This window comes from Nicotiana tomentosiformis, chromosome 4 (genome assembly GCF_000390325.3).
Source record: "Nicotiana tomentosiformis chromosome 4, ASM39032v3, whole genome shotgun sequence".
NCBI lineage: Eukaryota > Viridiplantae > Streptophyta > Magnoliopsida > Solanales > Solanaceae > Nicotiana > Nicotiana tomentosiformis.
In genome coordinates this window covers 60,484,873-60,506,178 of record NC_090815.1, presented here as the reverse complement: position 1 = coordinate 60,506,178, position 21,306 = coordinate 60,484,873, and the positions used below count along the sequence as shown (strand labels likewise).

The 21,306-nt window shown below is 39.6% G+C and overlaps 2 protein-coding genes across 2 annotated transcripts; one reads left to right on the top strand and one right to left on the bottom strand.

Annotated features, from left to right (window-relative positions):
• The first annotated feature begins 365 nt into the window (after positions 1–365).
• On the top strand, positions 366–3,757 carry LOC138909775 (uncharacterized). Its single transcript, XM_070200989.1, has 5 exons — positions 366–513; positions 558–756; positions 820–953; positions 1,320–2,263; positions 3,590–3,757. Exons 1-5 carry the CDS (start codon positions 366–368, stop codon positions 3,755–3,757), a joined length of 1,593 nt encoding a protein of 530 aa, XP_070057090.1.
• A 10,271-nt stretch (positions 3,758–14,028) lies between these two features.
• On the bottom strand, positions 14,029–18,040 carry LOC138909774 (uncharacterized). Its single transcript, XM_070200988.1, has 8 exons — positions 17,652–18,040; positions 16,964–17,078; positions 16,139–16,389; positions 15,938–16,015; positions 15,061–15,327; positions 14,960–14,962; positions 14,614–14,856; positions 14,029–14,131 (listed from the first exon to the last, which is right to left on the bottom strand). Exons 1-8 carry the CDS (start codon positions 18,038–18,040, stop codon positions 14,029–14,031), a joined length of 1,449 nt encoding a protein of 482 aa, XP_070057089.1.
• Positions 18,041–21,306: the final 3,266 nt, after the last annotated feature.

Genomic DNA, 21,306 nt, shown 5'->3' with positions numbered 1-21,306 from the left:
GAGCCACAAGTAGATCCAATTGAGAAGTAGGAGCCCAATCATGTTGAGTAGGTAGGACCCACTTAGGCACCTGAGGGGCCTATTACTACCCTTGACTGTAGGAGACTTTGGCTAATTTTTTTAGTATGTTCGAGAGCTTGGCCAAGGCAGGGTTGATTCCAGTCACACCAGCTACTTCACAGGCTGGGGGAGGATCCTAGACTCCCACCGTACGTACACTTGAGATATTGGCTCATGTTAATCAGACACCAGGTGTTATGCCGGTACAACCAGTAGTTGCAGTTCAACTAGAGGTAGGGTCAGTCATGTCTGTTGAGGAGTAGAAGGGGTTGGAGAGGTTTTAAAGACTTTGTCCTCCCATTTCGATGGAGGGGCTTCTGAGGATGCATAGGGTTTCTATGATCAGTGTCATCAGATTTTGCATACTTTGGGTTTGTGAAGTCGAATGGGTCAACTTTACTACTTTTCTGTTGACGGGGCCAGCATATAGATGGTGGCAGACTTATGATGCAAGTAGCCAGCTGTCGCAACACTACTTACATGCTCCTAGTTCTCAGATCTTTTCCTGGGGGAGTTTATCCCACAAACCCGCAGGGATGAGTTGCGCAGTGAGTTTGAGCATTTGCGCTATGAGGGTATGACTGTGACCCATTATTTTATGAGGTTTATAGAGTTATCACGCCATCCAACTCCTTTGGTTTCTACTGAGAGGGAGACAATCCGTAGATTTGTTAAGGGACTCACTTACAGCCTCAGGTTTGGGATGGCATAGGATATGGAGGCAGAGACTGCATTTCATTAGTTTGTGGATGTTTCTAGGAGGTTAGAGTGTATTCGCAGGCAGGAGAGGGATGATAGGGAGATTAAAAAGCCTCGTGGTTTTAGAGGAGTTAGTGGCTCCTACTTTGGGGTCAAGGGTCGTCATGGTAGAGTTACTTTAGTCTACAATTCAGGTTTTATGTAGTCCTCCAGCTAGCCATGGATCAGAGGGCACTCGTACTAGACAGTCATCCTTTAGTGCATCTCCTGTATGAGGTTCTTACAATGGTTATTCTATTTGTCCGGGGAAGACTCAGTTCTAGCAGCCATGTCTTCAAAGAGGTTATGAGTGTGTGATACGATACATTTGGTGAGAGATTGTCCCAGGCTTTAGATCAGTGTACCTCAACAGGGTACTCAGGCTCTGATTCTCGCTTCAGATGCTACATCACCTGCACATCTAACTAGAGGTGGGCGACAGCCGGATAGAGGTCATCCTAGCGGAAGAGTCTAGGCTCATTGTTATGCTTTCCCTGGTAAGACTGAGGCTTTCACATCAGATTCAGTCATCACAAGTATTGTTCCAGTCTATTATAGAGATGCTTCAATACTATTTGATCCGGGTTCTACTTATTTGTATGTGTCATCCTACTTTGCTTCATATTTGGTTATGTCTCATGATTCTTTGGCTACTCTTGTATATATGTCTACACCAGTTGGGGATTCTATTATGATGGATCATGTCTACCGTTCTTGTGTTGTTACAATTGGGGGCTATGAGACGAGGGTTGATCTTTTGCTACTTAATATGGTGGACTTTGATGTGATTCTGAGTATGGATTGGCTATCTATGTACTATGCTATTCTTGATTGTCACGCTAAGATTGTGGCGCTGGCTTTGCCAGGGTTGCCGAAGTTGGAATGGAGGGGTTCGCTTGGTTACATTCCTAGTAGGGTGGTTTCTTTTTTGAAGGATCAACGGATGGTTGAGAAGGGATGTTTGGTGTACTTAGCCTTTGTTAGATATGTCAGTGTTGAAATTCACATGGTTGATTCATTAACCATAGTGAGAGAGTTTCCAGATGTGTTCCCTGCAGATCTACCGACCATGCCACCTGATTGGGATATTAATTTTGGTATTGATTTGGCATCGCTCACTCAACCCATATCTATTCCATTATATTGCATGGCTCCAGCAGAGTTGCAAGAACTGTTAGATAAAAGTTTCATCAGGCCGAGTGTTTCACCTTGGGGTACACCGGTACAATTTATGAAGAAGAAAGATGGCTCCATGAGAATATGCATTGACTACATACAATTGAACAAGGTTACCATCAAGATTAAGTATCCACTACCGTACATTAATGATTTATTTGATCAGCTTCAGGGTTCTAGGGTATTCTCCAAGATTGACTTGAGATCAGGGTACTATCAATTGAATATTAGGGCTTTAGACATTCCTAAGACGGCTTTTAGGACTCGTTATGGGCATCATGAGTTCTTGGTGATGTCTTTTGGTTTGACTAAGGCCCCAACAACATTCATGCATTTGATGAATAATGTGTTCCAGTCTTATTTGGATTCTTGATTGTGTTTATTGATGATATTTTGGTATATTCCCGTAGTAGGGAGGAACACGAGCAACATTTGAGGATGGTGCTTCAGGTTCTAAGGGAGAAGAAGTTGAAATCTAAGTTCTCCAAGTGTGAGTTCTTGTTTGATTCAGTGGCATTCTTGGGCCATGTGGTGTCTAGTGAGGGGATTAAGCGGATCCGAAGAAGATTGAGGCAGTTCAGAGTTGGCCCAGACTTTCTACAGCCACAAAGATCAAAAGTTTTCTAGGATTGGCTGGCTGTTATCGCTCTTCTTGGAGGATTTATCGTCTATTGCAGCTCCATTTACCAAGTTGACTCAGAAGGGTGCCCCACTCAAGTGGTTTGACGTGTGTTAGGAGAGGTTTCAGAAGCTCAAGATTGCTTTAACCACAACTCCAGTTTTGGTATTGCCTTCAAGATCGCAGTCATATATGGTTTATTGTGATGCTTCCATGAGAAGAACTATCAGGTGCATGATTTGGAGTTGGCATGTATTGTACACGCTCTCAAGATTTGGAGCCATTATTTATATGGCGTGTATTGTGAGGTATATATGGATCATCAGAGTCTTCAACATCCTTTTAAACAGAAGGATTTGAATTTGAGGCAACGGAGGTGGTTAAAGATGTTGAAGGATTATGATATCACTATTCTATATCATCTGGGGAAGGCTAATGTGGTTGCAAACGCCTTGAGTAGGAAGGCTGAGAGCATGTAGAGTTTAACATTCATTCCATCTTTGGAGAGACCTTTAGCTATGGATGTTCAGGCATTAGCCAATAGATTGGCGAGATTGGATATTTCAAAGCCGAGCAGAGTCCTTGCTTGTATCTTGGTCGTCCTTGTTTGAGCGCATTAAGGCACGCCAGTATGATGATCCTCTCTTGCTTGCCCTTAAGGACACAGTGTAGCATGGTGGTACTAAAGAAATGATTATTAGTGATGATGGTATGTTGCAACTTCATGGTCGAGTTTGTGTTCCTAATGTCGATGGCTTGAGGGAGTTGATAGACTCATAATTTGCAGTATTCCATTCATCCAGGGACTAGTTTGCGGTATTCTATTCATTCAGGTGCTACAAATATATATCGTGACTTGAAGCAGCATTATTGGTGGAGGAGGATCAAGAAGAAAATTGTTGGGCATGTCTCTAGGTGTTTGAATTTTATTATTGGTGGAGGAGGATGAAGAAGGACATTGTTGGGCATGTTTCTAGGTGTCTGAATTACCAACAGGTCAAGTATGAGCTTGAGAAATCGGGTGGTTTGCTTCAGAAGATTGATATACCAGAGTGGAAGTGGGAGCGCATTACTATGAACTTTGTGGTAGGGTTGCCACAGACACTGAGAAAGTTTGATGCCATTCGTATCATTGTGGATCGGTGGACCAAGTCTGTGCATTAAATTTTGGTCATGACTTCCTACACTTCAGAGCAGTTGGCTAGGATCTACATCAGGGAGATTGTTCACCTTCATGGTGTACTTGTTTATATCATCTCAGATCGCATCACTCAGATTACTTCGCATTTTTGGAGTGTGGTTCAGTAAGATTTGAGCACTGTTGAGTTGAGTACTACATGTCACCCTTAGATGAACGGGCAATCCGAGCGGACCATTCAAATCTTGGAGAATATGTTGAGGGCATGCACCATTGATTTTGGAGGTCAGTGGGACCAGTTTCTACCTTTAGCAGAGTTTGCCTATAACAACGACAACCATTCGAGTATCCAGATGGCTCCGTATGAGGCCTTATATGGGAGGCAATTTCATTCTCCGTTGTGTTGGTTCAAGCCCGGCGAGGCTAGGTTATTGGCAAAGATTTGGTCATGATGCTTTAGAGAAGGTGAAGTTGATTCAGGAGAGGCTTTACACGACTCAGTCCAAGCAGAACAGTTATGCTGATCAGAAGGTTCGTGATGTAGCTTTAATAGAGGGTGAGAAGGTTCTTCTTAGAGTTTTGCCTATGAAGGGTGTGATGAGGTTTGGGAAGAAGGGACAGTTAAGCCCGAGGTTTATTGGTCCTTTCGATGTGTTGGAGAGAGTTTGCGAGGTTGCTTATAAACTTGCTTTACCTCTTAGTCTTTCGAGGGTTAATCTAGCATTCCATGTTTCTATGCTTCAGAAGTATCATGAAGATAAGTCACATGTCTAGAATTTCAACACATTGCGGTTAGACAAGAATATCGAATATGAAGAAGAGCCGGTGTCCATTTTTGATAGGCAGGTTCAGAAGTTGAGGTCGAAAGATATTTCATTGGTGAAGGTCTAGTGGAGAGGTCACCCAATCGAATAGGCGACTTGGGAGACCAAGCATGATATGCAGAGCATATATCCTCACATTTTTGGCACTCTGGGTATGATTCTAAACTCGTTTGAGCATGAACGTTTGTTTAAGAGGGGGAGAATGTAACGACCCGCCTGGTCGTTTTGTGCATTTGAACCTCATTTCCCCATTTGATGCTTCTTGTATTCTTGTGACTTATGGAGATCGTTAGTTATGTTGCAGAGAGGTTTTGGAGTAAATTGGAACTGTTAGTTCTGTTGTTGGAAGCTTAAGTTGTAAGAGTTGACCAAGATTTGACTTTTATGTAAATGACCTCGGATTCATAGTTTTATAGTTACAATAGGTTTGTATAGTGATTTTGGACTTAGGCGTATGTCTGGATTTGTATTTGGAGGTTTTTAGAATGATTTATCTCTATTTGCCAAAAATTGGCAATTTGAAGGTTTGGAAAGCTCATAAGTTTGACTGTGAGTTGACTTGAGGCTATCAGGTTCAGATTGTTGCTCCGGGGCTTGGAATAGGTCCGTTTTGTCATTTGGGACTTGTGTGCAAATTTTGGTTTCATTCTGAGTTGGTTTGGTATAAATCAGATGCTTGGTTTTGAATATTTGCTTTTCATGAAGTTGAAGGCTTGCATGATACTTTTTGGTGTTTGATTCTTGGTTATGGACATTATTTTGATGTTTTGATCTTATGAGCGAGCTGTATGAAGTTTATATACTGGTGTGGATGTTTAGGGTGGGGGCTGAGGGCTCGGGCGAGTTTCAGATGAGTTTCGGATTTATTTTGTAAGGCTTCAATTTTTCTCGTGCTACAGACATCACAATTGCAATGGTCTACTTGAAATTGCGAAGGTCCGCATTTTCAAAGTCTTGATCTCATTTGCGATATTGGGCTGTGAAGCCAGCTTCGCACTTGCGAAGTTGGTGTTGAAATTGTGACATCCCCATTTACGAAAGGAGTATTGTATTTGCGACATTCCTGGTCGCATTTGCGATGACTGATGCTGAGGCAACCAGTTTTCCTTTGCGAGCCATTTCTCGCATTTGCGAGGCTAGCATTTGTAAACCCATGGTCGCATTTGCAAACCCCTGATCAAATTTGCGACTTCTGCAGCTGGTTATTAGGAAGGAATTTCGGGACTTAGACCCGTTACCTCATATTTTGAACCCTAGACTTGGAGATGGGTGATTTTTGAAAAGCATTGTCACACAAGGCTTTGGGTTAAGTGATTTGCATACATTTCTTTCATTATTTCACAAATCTACATGGATTATTAACACCTAAAATATTAAATTTTGAGGAAAAATTTTGGAATTTTGTCCTACAACTTAAGAAAATAAAATTGGGGTTTTGAGCTATATTTGGACTTGGTTGTGGAATCTAATAATATATTTGGACTCGTGAGTTTATGGTAGTCGGGATTTATCCCTTGACTCGAGTTTTGATTGTTTAGGCCAGGGGTTGATTTTTGTTGACTTTTTGAGAATCGGGTAAAGATCGGAACTTTACTGTTTGGTTTGATTTTTAACATTGTTTGATGTTATTGAGTTATTTTTGGGCTTGATTTGAGCCAGACGAAGAATATTTTTAAGGAAAAGGCTATTTTCAGGGTTTATTTGGGCTTATTGAGTAAGTATCTTGCCTAACATTGTGTGAGGAATTAACCCTTAGGATTTGACTTGTTCGCTTAATTGCGTTATGTGAAAAGCGACGTGTATGCGAGATGACGAGTGGATACACGGGTACTATGTGTGGTTTAATGACCAGATTAGAATTTTAGCTTCTAAAAATGCCTTGTTTTGATTGTATGCCTTGTATGATACACTTTAAAGCAATTGTCTGACTACGTGGATTTATCTTGTGCGCTAGAGATCATGTTTAGGGTATTACTACTTAATTAGCCAAGATGAGCTATTGTACATTAAAGCATATGGGTTTGATGAACTGGAAGTACAAGGTAGAAGGATTGTAAATAGTGATAAGTTACAATATCTATATCTACGAATAAGAGTAGTCAGGAGTTGATGTTCATGGAGGAGATCTTTATGAGGAGTACTAGGGAAGAGGTAGGCAGCAGGCTCAAGTCCTTAGTGGGGACAAAAGTTTCAAGGAGAAAGGATGAGATGTGAGAAGGAGGGTGATGACAGGTGAACGAGGCAGTACCTACGTCTGTTATACTCAAATCCATGGGGAGGAGAGTATAATGGATTCTTTTACAACTAACATGGTTTTTTTGCAGGACAAGTTACTGGGGCCATGCCTTACCCTATGACTTGACTTCAATGGGTGGTATTAGCACCTACTGATCATTCCCTTGGAGAAGAGTTAAGGTTAAGCACAAGCATGGAAAGCAATGATCATCTAGAGATACTAGGTTGTCCCTCTTTTGGAAACCATACTGAAGGTTTGAGTGCATTTCATGCACACTGCTCATCTAGTAGCAATGTTGCCAGGAACACTGATCACACTAATGCACATATGATGACATTCCATACACCTTTTGGAGCATGGAAGTCACACGTTTGAGTTATGAGCATATGTACAATGTTACTTCCCAGTTTCGCTATGACTGGACATGCCTGTTTGGACGAAATTGCAGGAGCTTTGAAGATATCTGGGAGGAAATGCAACTTACACACATCAAATAGGGTACAAGAGGAAGGTATATTTGCTTGGTTTGTACATATACATGCATGGATCATACACGATATACTGAGGACATGACACAGGAACAACAAGGATGAACACATTTGGACATTATTGTATGTTTTAATTGCGGTGATCTGGAGATACTTCCTTCTAAGGGATGATTTGTTCTTGGTTACGCATCCAAGGAGGTTACAATTGACAGATTGGATGGATCATTGTTAGGCTCGATTGTACGAGAAAATCAGGACACAATACTGGTGCCAAGAGATACCTACATGGCTATGAAACTACTGGTCAGTGTATTGCAAATGACTCATCAAAGCTGGAGACTATGGTCATTCATGATGGTCACATCCAGATGGCTAGTTTTTATAAATGTTCTTTTCTACTTAGATATGTTGCTATTTTATATAATTTGTAGCCCAAAATGTAATGCCAATCTTGGGTGTCACTTACTCAAAGTTGGTACTAGAGGCTATGGTATTCACATGCTTTATTTCTTTGCTCTTTGTAAGAGATCATGCTACTTGTTTTCGTTTTAAATATTTATAATAACTAGCCCTAGGCACCTTGCCTAGTGAATTTGCTAAAAAAATGTCTTTGAGTTATTGTAACGACCCGACCGGTTATTTTGTATATTGTAGCCATGTTCCTCCATTTATCGCATTTCTATGTTCATTTGTGGTTATGTGACTTTTCGGGGCTATTGGTTTGGTTTCGGGAATGTTTCAGAGTGAATTGGGACACTTAGTCCCAAGGTTGGAAGCTTAAGTTAAAATAGTTGATCGGAGTTTGACTTTTGTGTAAACAACTCTGTAATGGAGTTTTGATGGTTCCAATAGCTTCGTATGGTTATTTTGGACTTAGGCGTATGTCCGGATATTGATTTGGATGTTTGTAGGTTGGTTTGAGGCTTTTTGGCGAAAGTTGGAAAGTTTAAGGTTTGGAAGGTTGAGAAGTTTGACCGAGAGATGACTTTGTTGATATCGGGTTCGGATTTTGTTTCTGGAAGTTGGAGTAGGTCCGTTGTGTCATTTATTATATGTGTACAAAATTTGAGGTCAATCGGAGTTGGTTTGATATGATTCAACATTAGTTTTAGAAGTTGAAAGTTTATTAGTTTTATTAGGCTTGAATTGGGGTGCGATTCATTATTTTGATGTTGTTTGATGTGATTTGAGGTTTTTACTAAGTTCGTATCATATTTTAGGACGTGTTGGTATGTTTGGATGGGGTCCCGGGGGCATCAGGTGTGATTCAGATTGAAATCGGATTGAGGTTTTGACTTAGAGAAATTTTGTTGTCTTCAGTTCTGGTGTGACCGGACCTGCGAGGTTGTGGCCGCATGTGCGGAGCCGCAAAAGCGGCTAGATGTGCGCAGGTGCAAGGTTTGGGGGAGGCTTCCTAGGAGCGCAGGTGCGAAAGGACTCCGTATCTATGAGTTTGCAGAAGCAGAAATGGGGCGCAGGTGCGACGAGGTATTCGTAGAAGCGGATTTTGTGATCGGCAGGAAGTTTCGCAAAAGCGGAGGATTTAGCGCAAGTGCGCCTCCACAAATGCGATGTTGCGAAAGGTCAAAAGCTATGGAGGAATCGCAGAAGTAAGATTTGGGCCGCACCTACAGGACCACATATGCGGTTAAGTGAGCCACATGTGCGAGAATCGCTGGGTAGAGATATAATCAAGGGTTTGAGCCACTTTTATCATTTTGGAATTTTGGAGATCGGCTAGGGATGATTCTTGAGAGGGCTTTGGCTACCATTGAAGAGGTAAGTGAAGATTCATCAAATTGATAATTATTATTTACCCATTAAATTTTACAACTAGATTATGTGTGTTTGAGGTGAAATTTGATTTTAGACTATATTGTTGGAGAATGAAAATTGAGGATTTGGAGGTCGATTTGTGGATGGAATTCGATGAATTTAGTATGGTTGAACTCGTAATTGAATGAGTGTTCGGATTTTGTGAATTTTGTCGGGTTCCGAGCTGCAAGCCCAGAGTTGACTTTTTGATTTTGGTTAAAGACCTTAGCTTTATCTTTTGGAATTTTTCCTATAGCTATTATTGATGGGATTAAGTTTCTTTGACTAGATTCGAGTCGTTTGGAGACCGATTCGTGTGGCAAAAGTTTGTTGGAGCATTGAGTTTTGTGCTTTGAGGGAAGTAACACATCTATACCTGGATATGAGGGTATTTAACCTTGAGAAATACATTATATGAAAGATATTGGGGTGACGTACGTGTAAGGTGACGGGCGTGTGTGCGTGCACCTGTATGTTCATGGTTTGGGGAGGCCTTTAGAAGATTATCGGGCTTGTTTGGCTATCATATCATGTTTTCCCCGCGTTCTATCTACTTGTTTGATTATTTGAACTGTGAATCATGTTAGACATCATGTCTAGGCTATGTGCTAACTATTTGAGACTTGATAGGGCTATTCTTGTTATTTCTGAGTTATATACCTTAGTTGCACACATGTTCTCAGTCATGATACTATAGCCGTGTATTATATCTTTATCTCAATACTTCTTATTTGATTCCTCACATATTATTCATACTGCTTAATGTTAATACTGTTAAACTAAGTATTTGAGACGTGTTAATCTGAGACTTGAACGGTAAATGATTGAGTTTGGGCCATAGAGCCAGTTTGGTACTGATTTTGAAGTGACGCATACGCCAGATCCATATTGGGCTAAGTATTATTGTTTTGGGGAGACTCATGCACCATGCCTCACTATTGGGTTAAATGATTATGATTAGCGCTTGGACAGGATCCGCCCCTCTAGAGTCTGACATGCCATCAATGGGCGCATGCATAGTATTTCATATACGTGCTTGATGATGGGCAATTATGACAGGCACCAGTACAGTGCTAAGTGTAAATATTCTTGATGTATCCAGTGTGATACTGTTGATTGACATGTATACTTGACATGTAGGCATAGAGATGTACTTTCCTCATGCTAACTGATAATTGACCTGCTTTTCTGTGTTGGGCTTTAACTGTTATACTCGAAAGCTTGCCTAAATTTTTTATATGTGAAAAAGCTAAACTTGATATCATTGAGCTACTATTTCTATGGTTTATCCTTTATATTCTGAATTGTTATCGGTTATTGGTATTGGCATTTGACTATTGTTCTTCGCTCATCACTGTTTTCAACCCAAGGTTAGTGTTATTACTTATTAAGTGCATTGGGTCGGTCGTACTCATACTATACTCTACACTTTGTGTGCAGATCCAGGTACATTCGGTGAGGTGATTTTTAGACTTGAGTTGTTGTCGGCTTTTGGGCGACTACGAGATAACTGCCATATCGTCTGCAGTCCTTGAAGTTCTCTTTTTGTTATCTCTATCTTTACTGTTCTTATATTCAGACAGTTGAATTAGAGGATTTTGCTTGTACCTTGTTATTCAGTAGTGCTCGTGTGCTCGTTGACAGTGGTATTTCAGATATTCATGAGATTTCCGTTGTTGAGTTTATTAAAACAACTTTTATTCAAATATTTAGTTGTTATGTGATTGTCGGCTTGCCTAGCATGTGTATTAGGTGTCATTATGATAGGTTGGGATTTTGAGTCGTGACAAGTTGGTAACAGAGCCCTAGGTTGCTTAGGTCTCACGAGTCACGAGCAACTTTAGTAGACTCTTGCGGACCGGTACGGATAGGGGTGGGCATAAAATCCGAAAAATTGAATTCCAAACTGGACCGAATTAATTCGGTATTTCGGTATCGGTTTATTCGGTATTTCGGTCCTACTTCGGTATAAGATTTTCAGTTTTTCGGTATTTCGGTATGGTCCTCAGTTTTGAAGTTTGGATATTTCGGTATACCGAATTACCGAATTATTTAAGTACACCTTCCTTCACTGCCAGCCCAAGTTATCAATTTTTAGCCTAACATTTCTAACTTGTTAGTTCTTACCCTTAGCCTGTAACCCACCGAGACTAAGCCCAACTCCCCAACCTAACATTAGAAATTATTAGAAAAGTAAAGAAACTTCTCACATCTGTTGCTGTTATGCTCATTTATCACTTTATTAGAAATTTTCTAATGATGTGATTTCTAGTAAAAATTATTAGAAGTAAAGAAATTAAGAAACTACTCACATTCTACTGTTATGCTCATGTAGTGATTTCTATTAGAAATTATTAGAAGAAGTGAAGGTACTGCTCACATTTTGTTGTTGTTATACTCATTATCACGTAATTAGGAATTTTTAATGAATTAGCTTAGCACTGTTTAGTTAACAAAGATATGGTACGATACCGAACCGTACTGAACCAAACAAGAAAATATCGAATCGTACCGAATTATTTTGGTACGGTATTTGGTATTCACAATTGATATACCGAATACCGAAATACCGAACCGAAATTTTCAAATACCATACCGAAATACCGAACGCCCAGCCCTAGGTACGGAGACGTCTGTACTTATCTTTGAGAGGCTACCGAACTAAGGAAACTTCACTTTCTTGCATTCTTATCATGCATATTTGTTATTCTGAAGTTTGAAACTTGACCCTTCTATTCTCTCATAGATGGTGAGTTACACATATGACCTGATCAGGCGGACGACCACCAATACCACCAGCTAGGGCCGCGAGAGGCCAGGGCCTGCGGTAGGGGCCGGGGTATGGCTCGTACTACAACCAGAGCAACACCTGTGGAGCTACAAGTTGCTCCAGTTGAGGAGCAGGTACCAAATGTTGCTGAGCTGGTGGGACCAGCTCAGGCACCAGTAGTGCCCACTGTGATCTCAGGCCTTCAGGAGGCCTTAGCCCAGATTTTGATTGTGTGCACGAGCCTAACTCAGGAAGTGACTTAGTTCCAACTGCACCAGCCACTTCACAGGCCAGGGGAGGTGCCCAGACCCCCGCCGCCCGTACTCTAAAGCAGGTCGCTCAGGGACTCCAGACACCTGGGGTACTGCCAACCTAAACGGTTATTGCTGCTCGGGGCGAGGTTGGCCCACCTATGAGTGATGAGGAGAAGAAAAGATTGGAGCTATTCGGGAGGCTTAAGCCTCCAGAGTTGAGCGGGGAGGAGTCAGAGAATGCTTAGGATTCCCTAGACCGGTGTCAGTGGATTCTTTGCCTAACGGGTATATTGGAGACCAGTGGAGTTGCATTTAGCACTTTTTAGCTGAGAGGGGAGCCTACAGATGGTGGCAGACCTATGAGTTGAGCAGGCCAGTTGGCACAACGCCACTTTCATGGAATGTGTTCTCCATTCTCTTTCTAAAGAAGTTTGTCCCATAGACTCGTAGTGATAACGACTAGGTCGGGAATCCAAACTAGAGTAAGAATTAACGAAATTTAACAAGCAGTAACTGGAATAAAAGTTTTCCAAAATGGTGTCAACCGGTAATAGAATGTAGCTAGATAACTGATGCCACAGCATCCAAAATATGTGGGATGGAGTTCATGGTACACTAACTTAACCTTCAAGGTCAGATAGTGCTACAGTGAACATCAATCCACTATCTAGCTCAAAATTAGCCTCACCAACTACTAACACTATTATTCGCGTAGCTGTAAATGCAGAAGAAATAACAATAAGGAATTGAACAACTGGAACTAAAGGGCAGAAAATAAAGGATATGGGAAAATTCAAGGAAAGAATTCCAAGAACTTCCAAGAACGCAAGTTCTATAGCCTTGACAAGATCAAAGCAACAACGTCTTGATTTATTGAAGAAATCAAACGCCTTTACTTAAAACCAAATCAAAATAATAGATTCATATCTTGACCGCTTTACGAGTAACTTGATACAACAATTAAAAACTAGTATTAATCTCCTTCTAAGAATATCACAAAGGAATTAAAGATATCACAATAGAGAAGTAATCTTACTACCTTGAACTATGAACTAGTAAAGGTTGAAAGAAAAATCTCAAAGCACAAGTAACAAAGGTTCAAAAGAACTCTCAAAGTATGATATACTTAATCAATAATGAAGTGTCTCAATGAATGAGAAGAACTCCTTATTTATAGAAGTACTAAGGCATAAAAAGTCCTTAAAATTGGGTAGGGTGGTTGCTAAGGCATCAAAAAGTCATTACAATTAGGTAGGGTGGTTGCTAAGGAGTAAGAAAAGTCATTAAAATTGGGGGGGGAGGGGGCGCCAAATCCCTTTGGGGTAGATTTGGAGCTTAAAACTATTAGTTTGGGCCATTGGTTTGGACTCCAATTAGGCTCCTTTTGAAACACCCCCTTTTGGACCTCTTTTAAGCTCATTTTGAGCCCCTTTGGTGGACTTCAAGGACTGATTTGGTGCCCCAATATTCCTCCTCTTGGACTTCAATTTGGATCACCAAAGAATTGTAAAACTTGGATAATTCATCTGCTTTGGGCTTGAGCTCTTCCTCTACAATTAAAAGCTTCTTTATTTGCCATTGAAGTCCAACAACTCTTTAGCTTGGGATCTTGTAAATGGCCTTGGAGCTTCCAAAACTCTATCTTTGTCCTTGATGCTATCATTCCCCTCTTCTTGAAAATAATTCGTCCCCGAATTCCATCCTATATCAAATAAAGACAAGTCAATAACATTGAATGTAGCACTTACTTGGAACTCACCAGGAAGGTCCAGCTTGTAAGCATTGTCTCCAATCCTTTCAAGGACTTGAAATGGGCCATCTCCTCTAGGATGCAACTTTGACTTCCTTTTGGAGGGAAATCTCTCCTTTCTAAAGTGAACCCAAACTAAATCTCCAGATTTAAAAATAACTTATTTTCGACCCTTATTCTTTCTCAAGGCAGTTTGCTCATTTTTCTTTTCAATTGCAAGCCTTGTTTGTTCATGAATTGTTTTAATCATCTCAGCCTTTGTCCTACCATCAAGATTAAAAATATCATTAGTAGGTAATGGTAATAAATCAAGGGGAATGAAGGGATTAAATCATAAACAACCTCAAAAGGAGACATACCTGTAGAAGAATGGATTGTTCTATTGTAAGCAAATTCAATCATAGGTAAGTGAGCTTCCCAAGAAGTTAATTTACCTTTCAAAACAGCCCTCAACATGTTTCCTAAGGTTCTATTAACTACTTCAGTTTTTTCATCAGTTTGTGGGTGACAAGAAGTAGAAAACAACAATTTAGGGCCAAACTTCCCCCAAAATACACGCCAAAAGTGGCTCAAAAACTTAGCATCCCTATCACTAACAATAGTTCTAGGTATACCATGCAATTTGACAACTTCATTTACAAAAAGATCAGCAACATGTGAAGCATCATTAGTCTTTAAACAAGAAATAAAACGAGCCATTTTGGAGAACCTATCTACCACAACATATATACTATCCTTACCATACCTTGTTCTAGGCAAACCTAACACAAAATCCATAGAAATATCAATCCAAGGTGAAGTAGGAACAGGTAATGGCGCGTAAAGACCATGTGGTAACACTTTAGATTTAGCTTGTTTACATTCCAAATACTGTGCACATATTCTTTCAACATCTTTTCTCATTCCAGGCCAAAAAACATTTTCAGCAAGTATGTCTAGTGTCTTTGGGACTACAAAGTGACCCATAAGCCCTCCACAATATGCTTCCCTTACAAATACTTCACGTAAAGAGCAATTAGGGATACACAACTTATTTTTCTTAAAGAGAAACCCATATTGGAGGTTAAATCTCTCAAAAGGTCCCAACTTACAATCTGCAAAAATCTTGCCAAAATCAACATCATTAGCATAAAGTCCCTTGATTTGATCAAAACCCATCAATTTAGAAGTCAGGGTAGAAACTAAGACATACCTTCTTGAAAGTGCATCCGCAACAAGATTCTCTTTCCCTTGTTTGTAAGAAATTACATAAGAAAATGTTTCAATAAATTCAACCCACTTAGCATGCCTTCTACTAAACATACCTTGACTCTTCAAGTATTTCAAGGATTCATGGTCAATTTTAATGACAAACTCTCTTGGCCACAAGTAATGTTGCCATGTGGCTAAAGCCCTTACCAAAGCATATAGCTCTTTGTCATAAGTGGAATAGTTCAATGTGGCTCCACTCAACTTATCACTAAAGTATGCAATAGGTTTAGAATCTTGCATCAAAATAGCGCCTATTCCTTTGCCAGAAGCATCACATTCAATTTCAAAAGATTTAGAAAAATCAGGCAATTGTAACAATGGAGCAGAACATAACTTTTTTTTCAACAAGTTAAAAATATCATTTTATTCTTTTCCCCATGTAAAAATCTTATCCTTTTTAATAACTTTAGTTAAAGGAGAAGCAATGGTGCTAAAGTCTCTCACAAACCTCCTACAAAAACTAGCAAGTCCATGAAAACTCCTAACTTCAGTTACACTCTTAGGTTTAGGCCATTCTTTTATTGCTTTAATTTTTTCTTCATCAACCTCAACTCCTTTAGAACTAACCACAAAACCCAAAAAAATCACACGATCCACACAAAAAGTACCTTTTTTAAGATTAGCAAATAAGAGTTGCTTTCTAAGAACTTCAAAAACTTTTTTGTAGGTATTCTACATGCTCTTCTAAAGTGTTAGAAAAGATCAAGATATCATCGAAGAAAACCACAACGAATTTTCCATGAAAATCCTTAAAGATATGATTTGTTAATCTCATGAAAGTGCTAGGTGCATTAGTCAAGCCAAAAGGCATAACTAACCACTCATAAAGCCCATATTTGATCTTAAAAGCAGTTTTCCATTCATCTCCAAGATTCATTCGAATATGATGGTAACCACTTTTTAGATCAATTTTAGAAAACATTTTGGATCCATGTAATTGATCCAACATGTCATCAAGACGAGGAATAGGATGGCGATACTTTACCGTTATTTTATTGATTGCTCTACAATCCACGCACATCCTCCAAGTTCCATCCTTTTTGGATACCAATAGGATGGGAACAGAGTAAGGGCTCATGCTCTCTCTCACAAGGCCTTTCTTAAGCAGCTCCTCAACTTTCCTTTGAAGCTCTTTTGTCTCTTCTGGATTACTCCTATAAGAAGGCCTATTTGGGATTTGTGATCTAGGCACAAAATCAATTTGATGCTCAATGCCACGTAAAGGTGGTAATCCATTAGGAATATCTTCAGGAAAGACATCTTCAAAATCCTGCAAAAGAGAAGAAATACTACTTGGCAAAGAAGAAGTTAGTAACTCAAAATTAATCAAAGCTTCTTTGTAAGTAAGTAGTATTATGGGCAACCCCTCTTTTCTTGCATTTAAACACTATTTGGATTGTATATAAAAACTCTTTTTTTTTTATTTTCTTAGCCTCTTTCCTCTCACCAAGACTTTGAGCTAAATGGCAGGAAATTTACTCTTGCACCTGTATCTCCTTATCAAGTGTTTGAAGATCAAAAGAGATTAAGAAAAATAATGGAAAAACCCAGGGGAGGGATAAAAAGTGAGCTTGAGGAAAAAGAAAAGAAAGGAGGCCAAGAGTTAGAAAAAAAGAGAGATGGCCAAGAGAAAGAAAGAGAGGGAAGCAATTTGAGAGAAGAGATAAAAAGGGGTTTGAATGAAAAAATAAATATATATTCTTCCTTCCATCATGAAAAACATTCCTATCATACTGCCAAGGACGACCCAGTAAGATATGACAAGCTTGAATAGGGACTATGTCACAAAGAATATCATCCTCATATCTACCAACATTGAATTAAATCATGCATTATTTGTTTACCTTTAGTTCACCACTATTATTTAACCATTGGAGTCTATAGGGAGTATGGTGTTTCATGCATGCAAGTCCCAATTTTTCCACAAAGTATGAACTCACCACATTAGCACAACTACCACTATCAATGTTCATAGAACAAGTTTTCCCCTTTATCCCATACCAAGTATGGAATATATTCTCCCTTTATTCTTCACTATTGCTTCCCAAATTGATAGTCATAATCCTCCTAACTACCCCAATCATGCCATCATTAGGTAGTTCTATATGATCATCATTACTCACATCTCCCTCTTCTTCTCCCTCACTTTTTTCACTCTCATATCCTCCATCTTCTCTAAGAATGATGTTTATTCTACTTGGACATTCATGCATCATATGTCCCCTTCCTTTACATTTATGACATTGAATAGAACTAGAAGTTGTAAAAGGTTTAGGGTTAAAGGTTTTACCTCCCTCTTTGTTCTCAAATTTACCTTTATCCTTGTCTTCTTGAGGTCTAGAAGAACTCTTCATCTCTTGATTCGACCATGGCTTCTTGGAGATGGTGTTTGACCGACTTTTTCACGAGCTAGTTTGCTTTCTTTTAATTTGATTTTCTACCTTTACAGACAAATCAACTAACTTATCTATTGTTACATATTGTTGTAATTCTACTACATCAGCTATTTCCTTATTTAAACCATTTAAAAACCTAGCCATTATAGCCTCTTCTTCCTCCATACAATTAGCTTGGATCATAGCCATATCCATAGCCTTAAAGTTCTCATCCACAGACATGGACCCTTGCTTCAATATTTGAAGACGTTGTTGTAGCTCTCTTTGAAAGTGTGATGGTATGAATCTCTTTCTCATCACCCTCTTCATCTCAGCCCAAGTAGCAATTGGTACTTGTCCTTCTTGCAATCTGTCCCTAGTAAGCTTTTTCCACCAAATAGCAGCATAGTCAGAAAACTCAACAATAGAAAATTTAACCTTCTTACTCTCAGAGTAGTTGTGACAGTCAAAGATGGCTTCAACCTTTCTCTCCCGATCAAGGTACAAGTCTGGATCCCTTGTTCCCTTGAAATATGGCACATTCATCTTTATACTACTTACATTATCATCTTCTACTCTACCTCTTTGTCCCCTCCTATCTCTTCCCACCGTATCAAAATCAATATCATTAAAATCATCTATAGGGGTTTCTTGATTTACAATGGGAGCAAGGGGTACATTTCTCCTAGCTTGGGGCCTAACATTATTTTTCCTTCTAAGTTCAGCTATTGTATCATTTTGCTCAGCAATGGTGTCCCTCATCTCTTGGAGTTGCAAATTCCATCTTTCGAATTGTTGATGCATAGCTTGCAAGGTAAAATTATTTCTTGCTTTGATTTTGGCTTCTTGAAGAACCCTTCGTTCATCATCACTACCTGTATGTGACATCTTAAATAATTAACCATATCAAACAAATTGACTTTTTCCTCAATTGTTCTCACACACACTTTGCCTTTTTTTCCTCTCTCGAAATAACCTTTGAACAAAATACTTTGTAGATTTATAGTTAAACCCAACTCGTATAAAGTTATTAGTAGTAAAATATAGATTTTTGGGGAACAAATGAAAGAAGAACCAAATCCTAAAACTATTAGGCTTGGTTGAAACAAGACACGAACAAAAAGGAAATGATTATATATTTAGATTAGAAAGAGTAAGAAAAATTGAATTTTTATCTTATCTTTAAAATCTGGGATCCCCTCTTCTTGTTTCCTTTGATAGTTTTTTAGAAACAAATTAGATACAAAAGAAAGTTCCTGGAGAGCAAGCAATTATTTTTAAAAAAATGATTTTCGTTTTTTTTTAGTTTTTTTTTAACTTGTTTTTTTTTTTTTGCTCTTAGTATTCAAGAAATCCCCAGAATTATCAAGAATGAAACCTTGATAGAACCACTCTGATACCACTTGATAACGACTAGGTCGGGAATCCAAACTAGAGTAAGAATTTAAAAAGTAAATGCGGAAGCAATAACAATAAGGAATTGAACAACTAGAACTAAAGGGCAGAAAATAAAGGATATGGAAAAATTCAAGGAAAGAATTCCAAGAACGCAAGTTCTATAGCCTTGACAAGATCAAAGCAACACCGTCTTAATTTATTGAAGAAATCAAATGCCTTTATTTAAAAGCAAATCAAAATAATAGATTCGGATCTTGACCGCTTTACGAGTAACTTGAGACAACAATTAATAACTAGTATTAATCGCCTTCTAAGAATACCACAAAGAAATCAAAGATATCACAATAGAGAAGTAATCTTACTACCTTGAACTACGAACTAGTAAAGGTTGAAAGAAAAATCTCAAAGCACAAGTAACAAAGGTTCAAAAGAACTCTCAAAGTATGATATACTTAATCAATAATGAAGTATTTCAATGAATGAGAAGAACTCCTTATTTATAGAAGTACTAAGGCATAAAAAGTCCTTAAAATTGGGTAGGGTGGCTGCTAAGGCATCAAAAAGTCATTACAATTAGGTAGGGTGGTTGCTAAGGAGTAAGAAAAGTCATTAAAATTGGGGGGGGGGGGAGGGGGCGCCAAATCCCTTTGGGGTAGATTTGGAGCTTAAAACTATTAGTTTGGGCCATTGGTTTGGACTCCAATTAGGCTCCTTTTGAAACACCCCCTTTTGGACCTCTTTTAAGCTCATTTTGAGCCCCTTTGGTGGACTTCAAGGACTGATTTGGTGCCCCAATATTCCTCCTCTTGGACTTTAATTTGGATCACCAAAGAATTGTAAAACTTGGATAATTCATCTGCTTTGGGCTTGAGCTCTTCCTCTACAATTAAAAGCTTCTTTATTTGCCATTGAAGTCCAACAACCTTAGTCTGCAACTCTTTAGCTTGAAATCTTGTAAATGGTTATGGAGCTTCCAAAACTATATCCTTGTCCTTGATGCTATCACGTATGGAGGAGCTGCGTAGAGATTTTGAGCAGCTATGCTAGGGAGATATGATTATGATCCAACATGAGATGAAATTCGTAGATTTGGCCCGTCATGCTATATATTTGGTTCTCATAGAGAGAGAGAGGATCAAGAGGTTCAATGATTGTCTCAACTATGGCCTAGGTTGCAGTTTGGCCCGAGAGGCTGAGATGGATGCTAGTTTTGACTAGGTGGTCGAGATTGATAGGCTCTTGGAGTCGTTTCACAGGCTTGAGCACAATGATCGGGAAGGCAAGGGGCCTCGTGGATTTGGTTGTTTCAGTGGTACCTCATCTGGAGGTCAGTCACATCATAGAAGAGGTCGTCCTTTCAAGCCAGCTCACATGGCTCGTCCGACTCATCGTGGTACATCAGCTAGTCATGGTTTATACAACACTCACCTGGGTTACTCGTCTTTCAGTGCACTTCCAGCTTAGAGCTTGTACCGTGCTCCATCAGTTCAGGGTTCATCAGTACTGGGTTCTTCTAATGGCTATTCTAGTTCCCGGGGTTCGAAGCAGGCCCCGCCGTCATTTCTGGCTCGAGGTTGTTATGATTTTGGAGAGTTTGGGCATGTGAGGAAGTATTGTCCCCATCACTATCGAGGTACAGTGCAGCCCGAGGTGGAGGTCGTACGGGTTCAGGTCGCCCCAGAGAGGGAGGTCAGACAGGTCGTGGTCTGGTTCGATGCTATGCTTTTCCCGCCAGGCCAGAGGCAGTTGCTTCAGACGCAGTGATCACAAGTACTATTTCAGTGTGCCACAGGGATGCTTCAGTTTTATTTGGCCCTGGCTCCACTTATTCATATGTGTCATCATACTTTGCTCGTTATTTGGGTATGCCTCGTGATTCTTTAGTTATGCATGTTCATGTATCTATACCGGTGGGTGATTCTATCATTGTGGACAATATGTATCGGTCGTGTATGGTGACTATTGGGGGTTTAGAGATGAGAGTTGACCTTTTAATGCTTAGCATTATTGATTTTGATGTGATTTTAGGGATGCATTGGTTGTCAACATATCACGCTATTCTGGATTGTCACGCTAAGACCATGACATTGGCGATGCTGGGATTGCCTAGGGTTGAGTGGAGAGTTTCCCTGGATTATGTTCCCAGTAGAGTGATTTCATACTTGAAGGCTCAACGGATGGTTGAGAAGAGATGTTTGGCATATTTGGCCTTTGTGTGGGATGTTATTGATGATATTCATACCATTGAGTCCATCTTGGTAGTGAGAGATTTTTCGGATGTGTTTCCTACAGACCTGCTGGGCATGCCACCCGACAGGGACATTGATTTTAGTATTGACCTGGTGCCAGGCACGCAACCCATCTCTTTTCCTCCATATCGTATGGCACTAGCAGAGTTGAAAGAATTGAAGGAA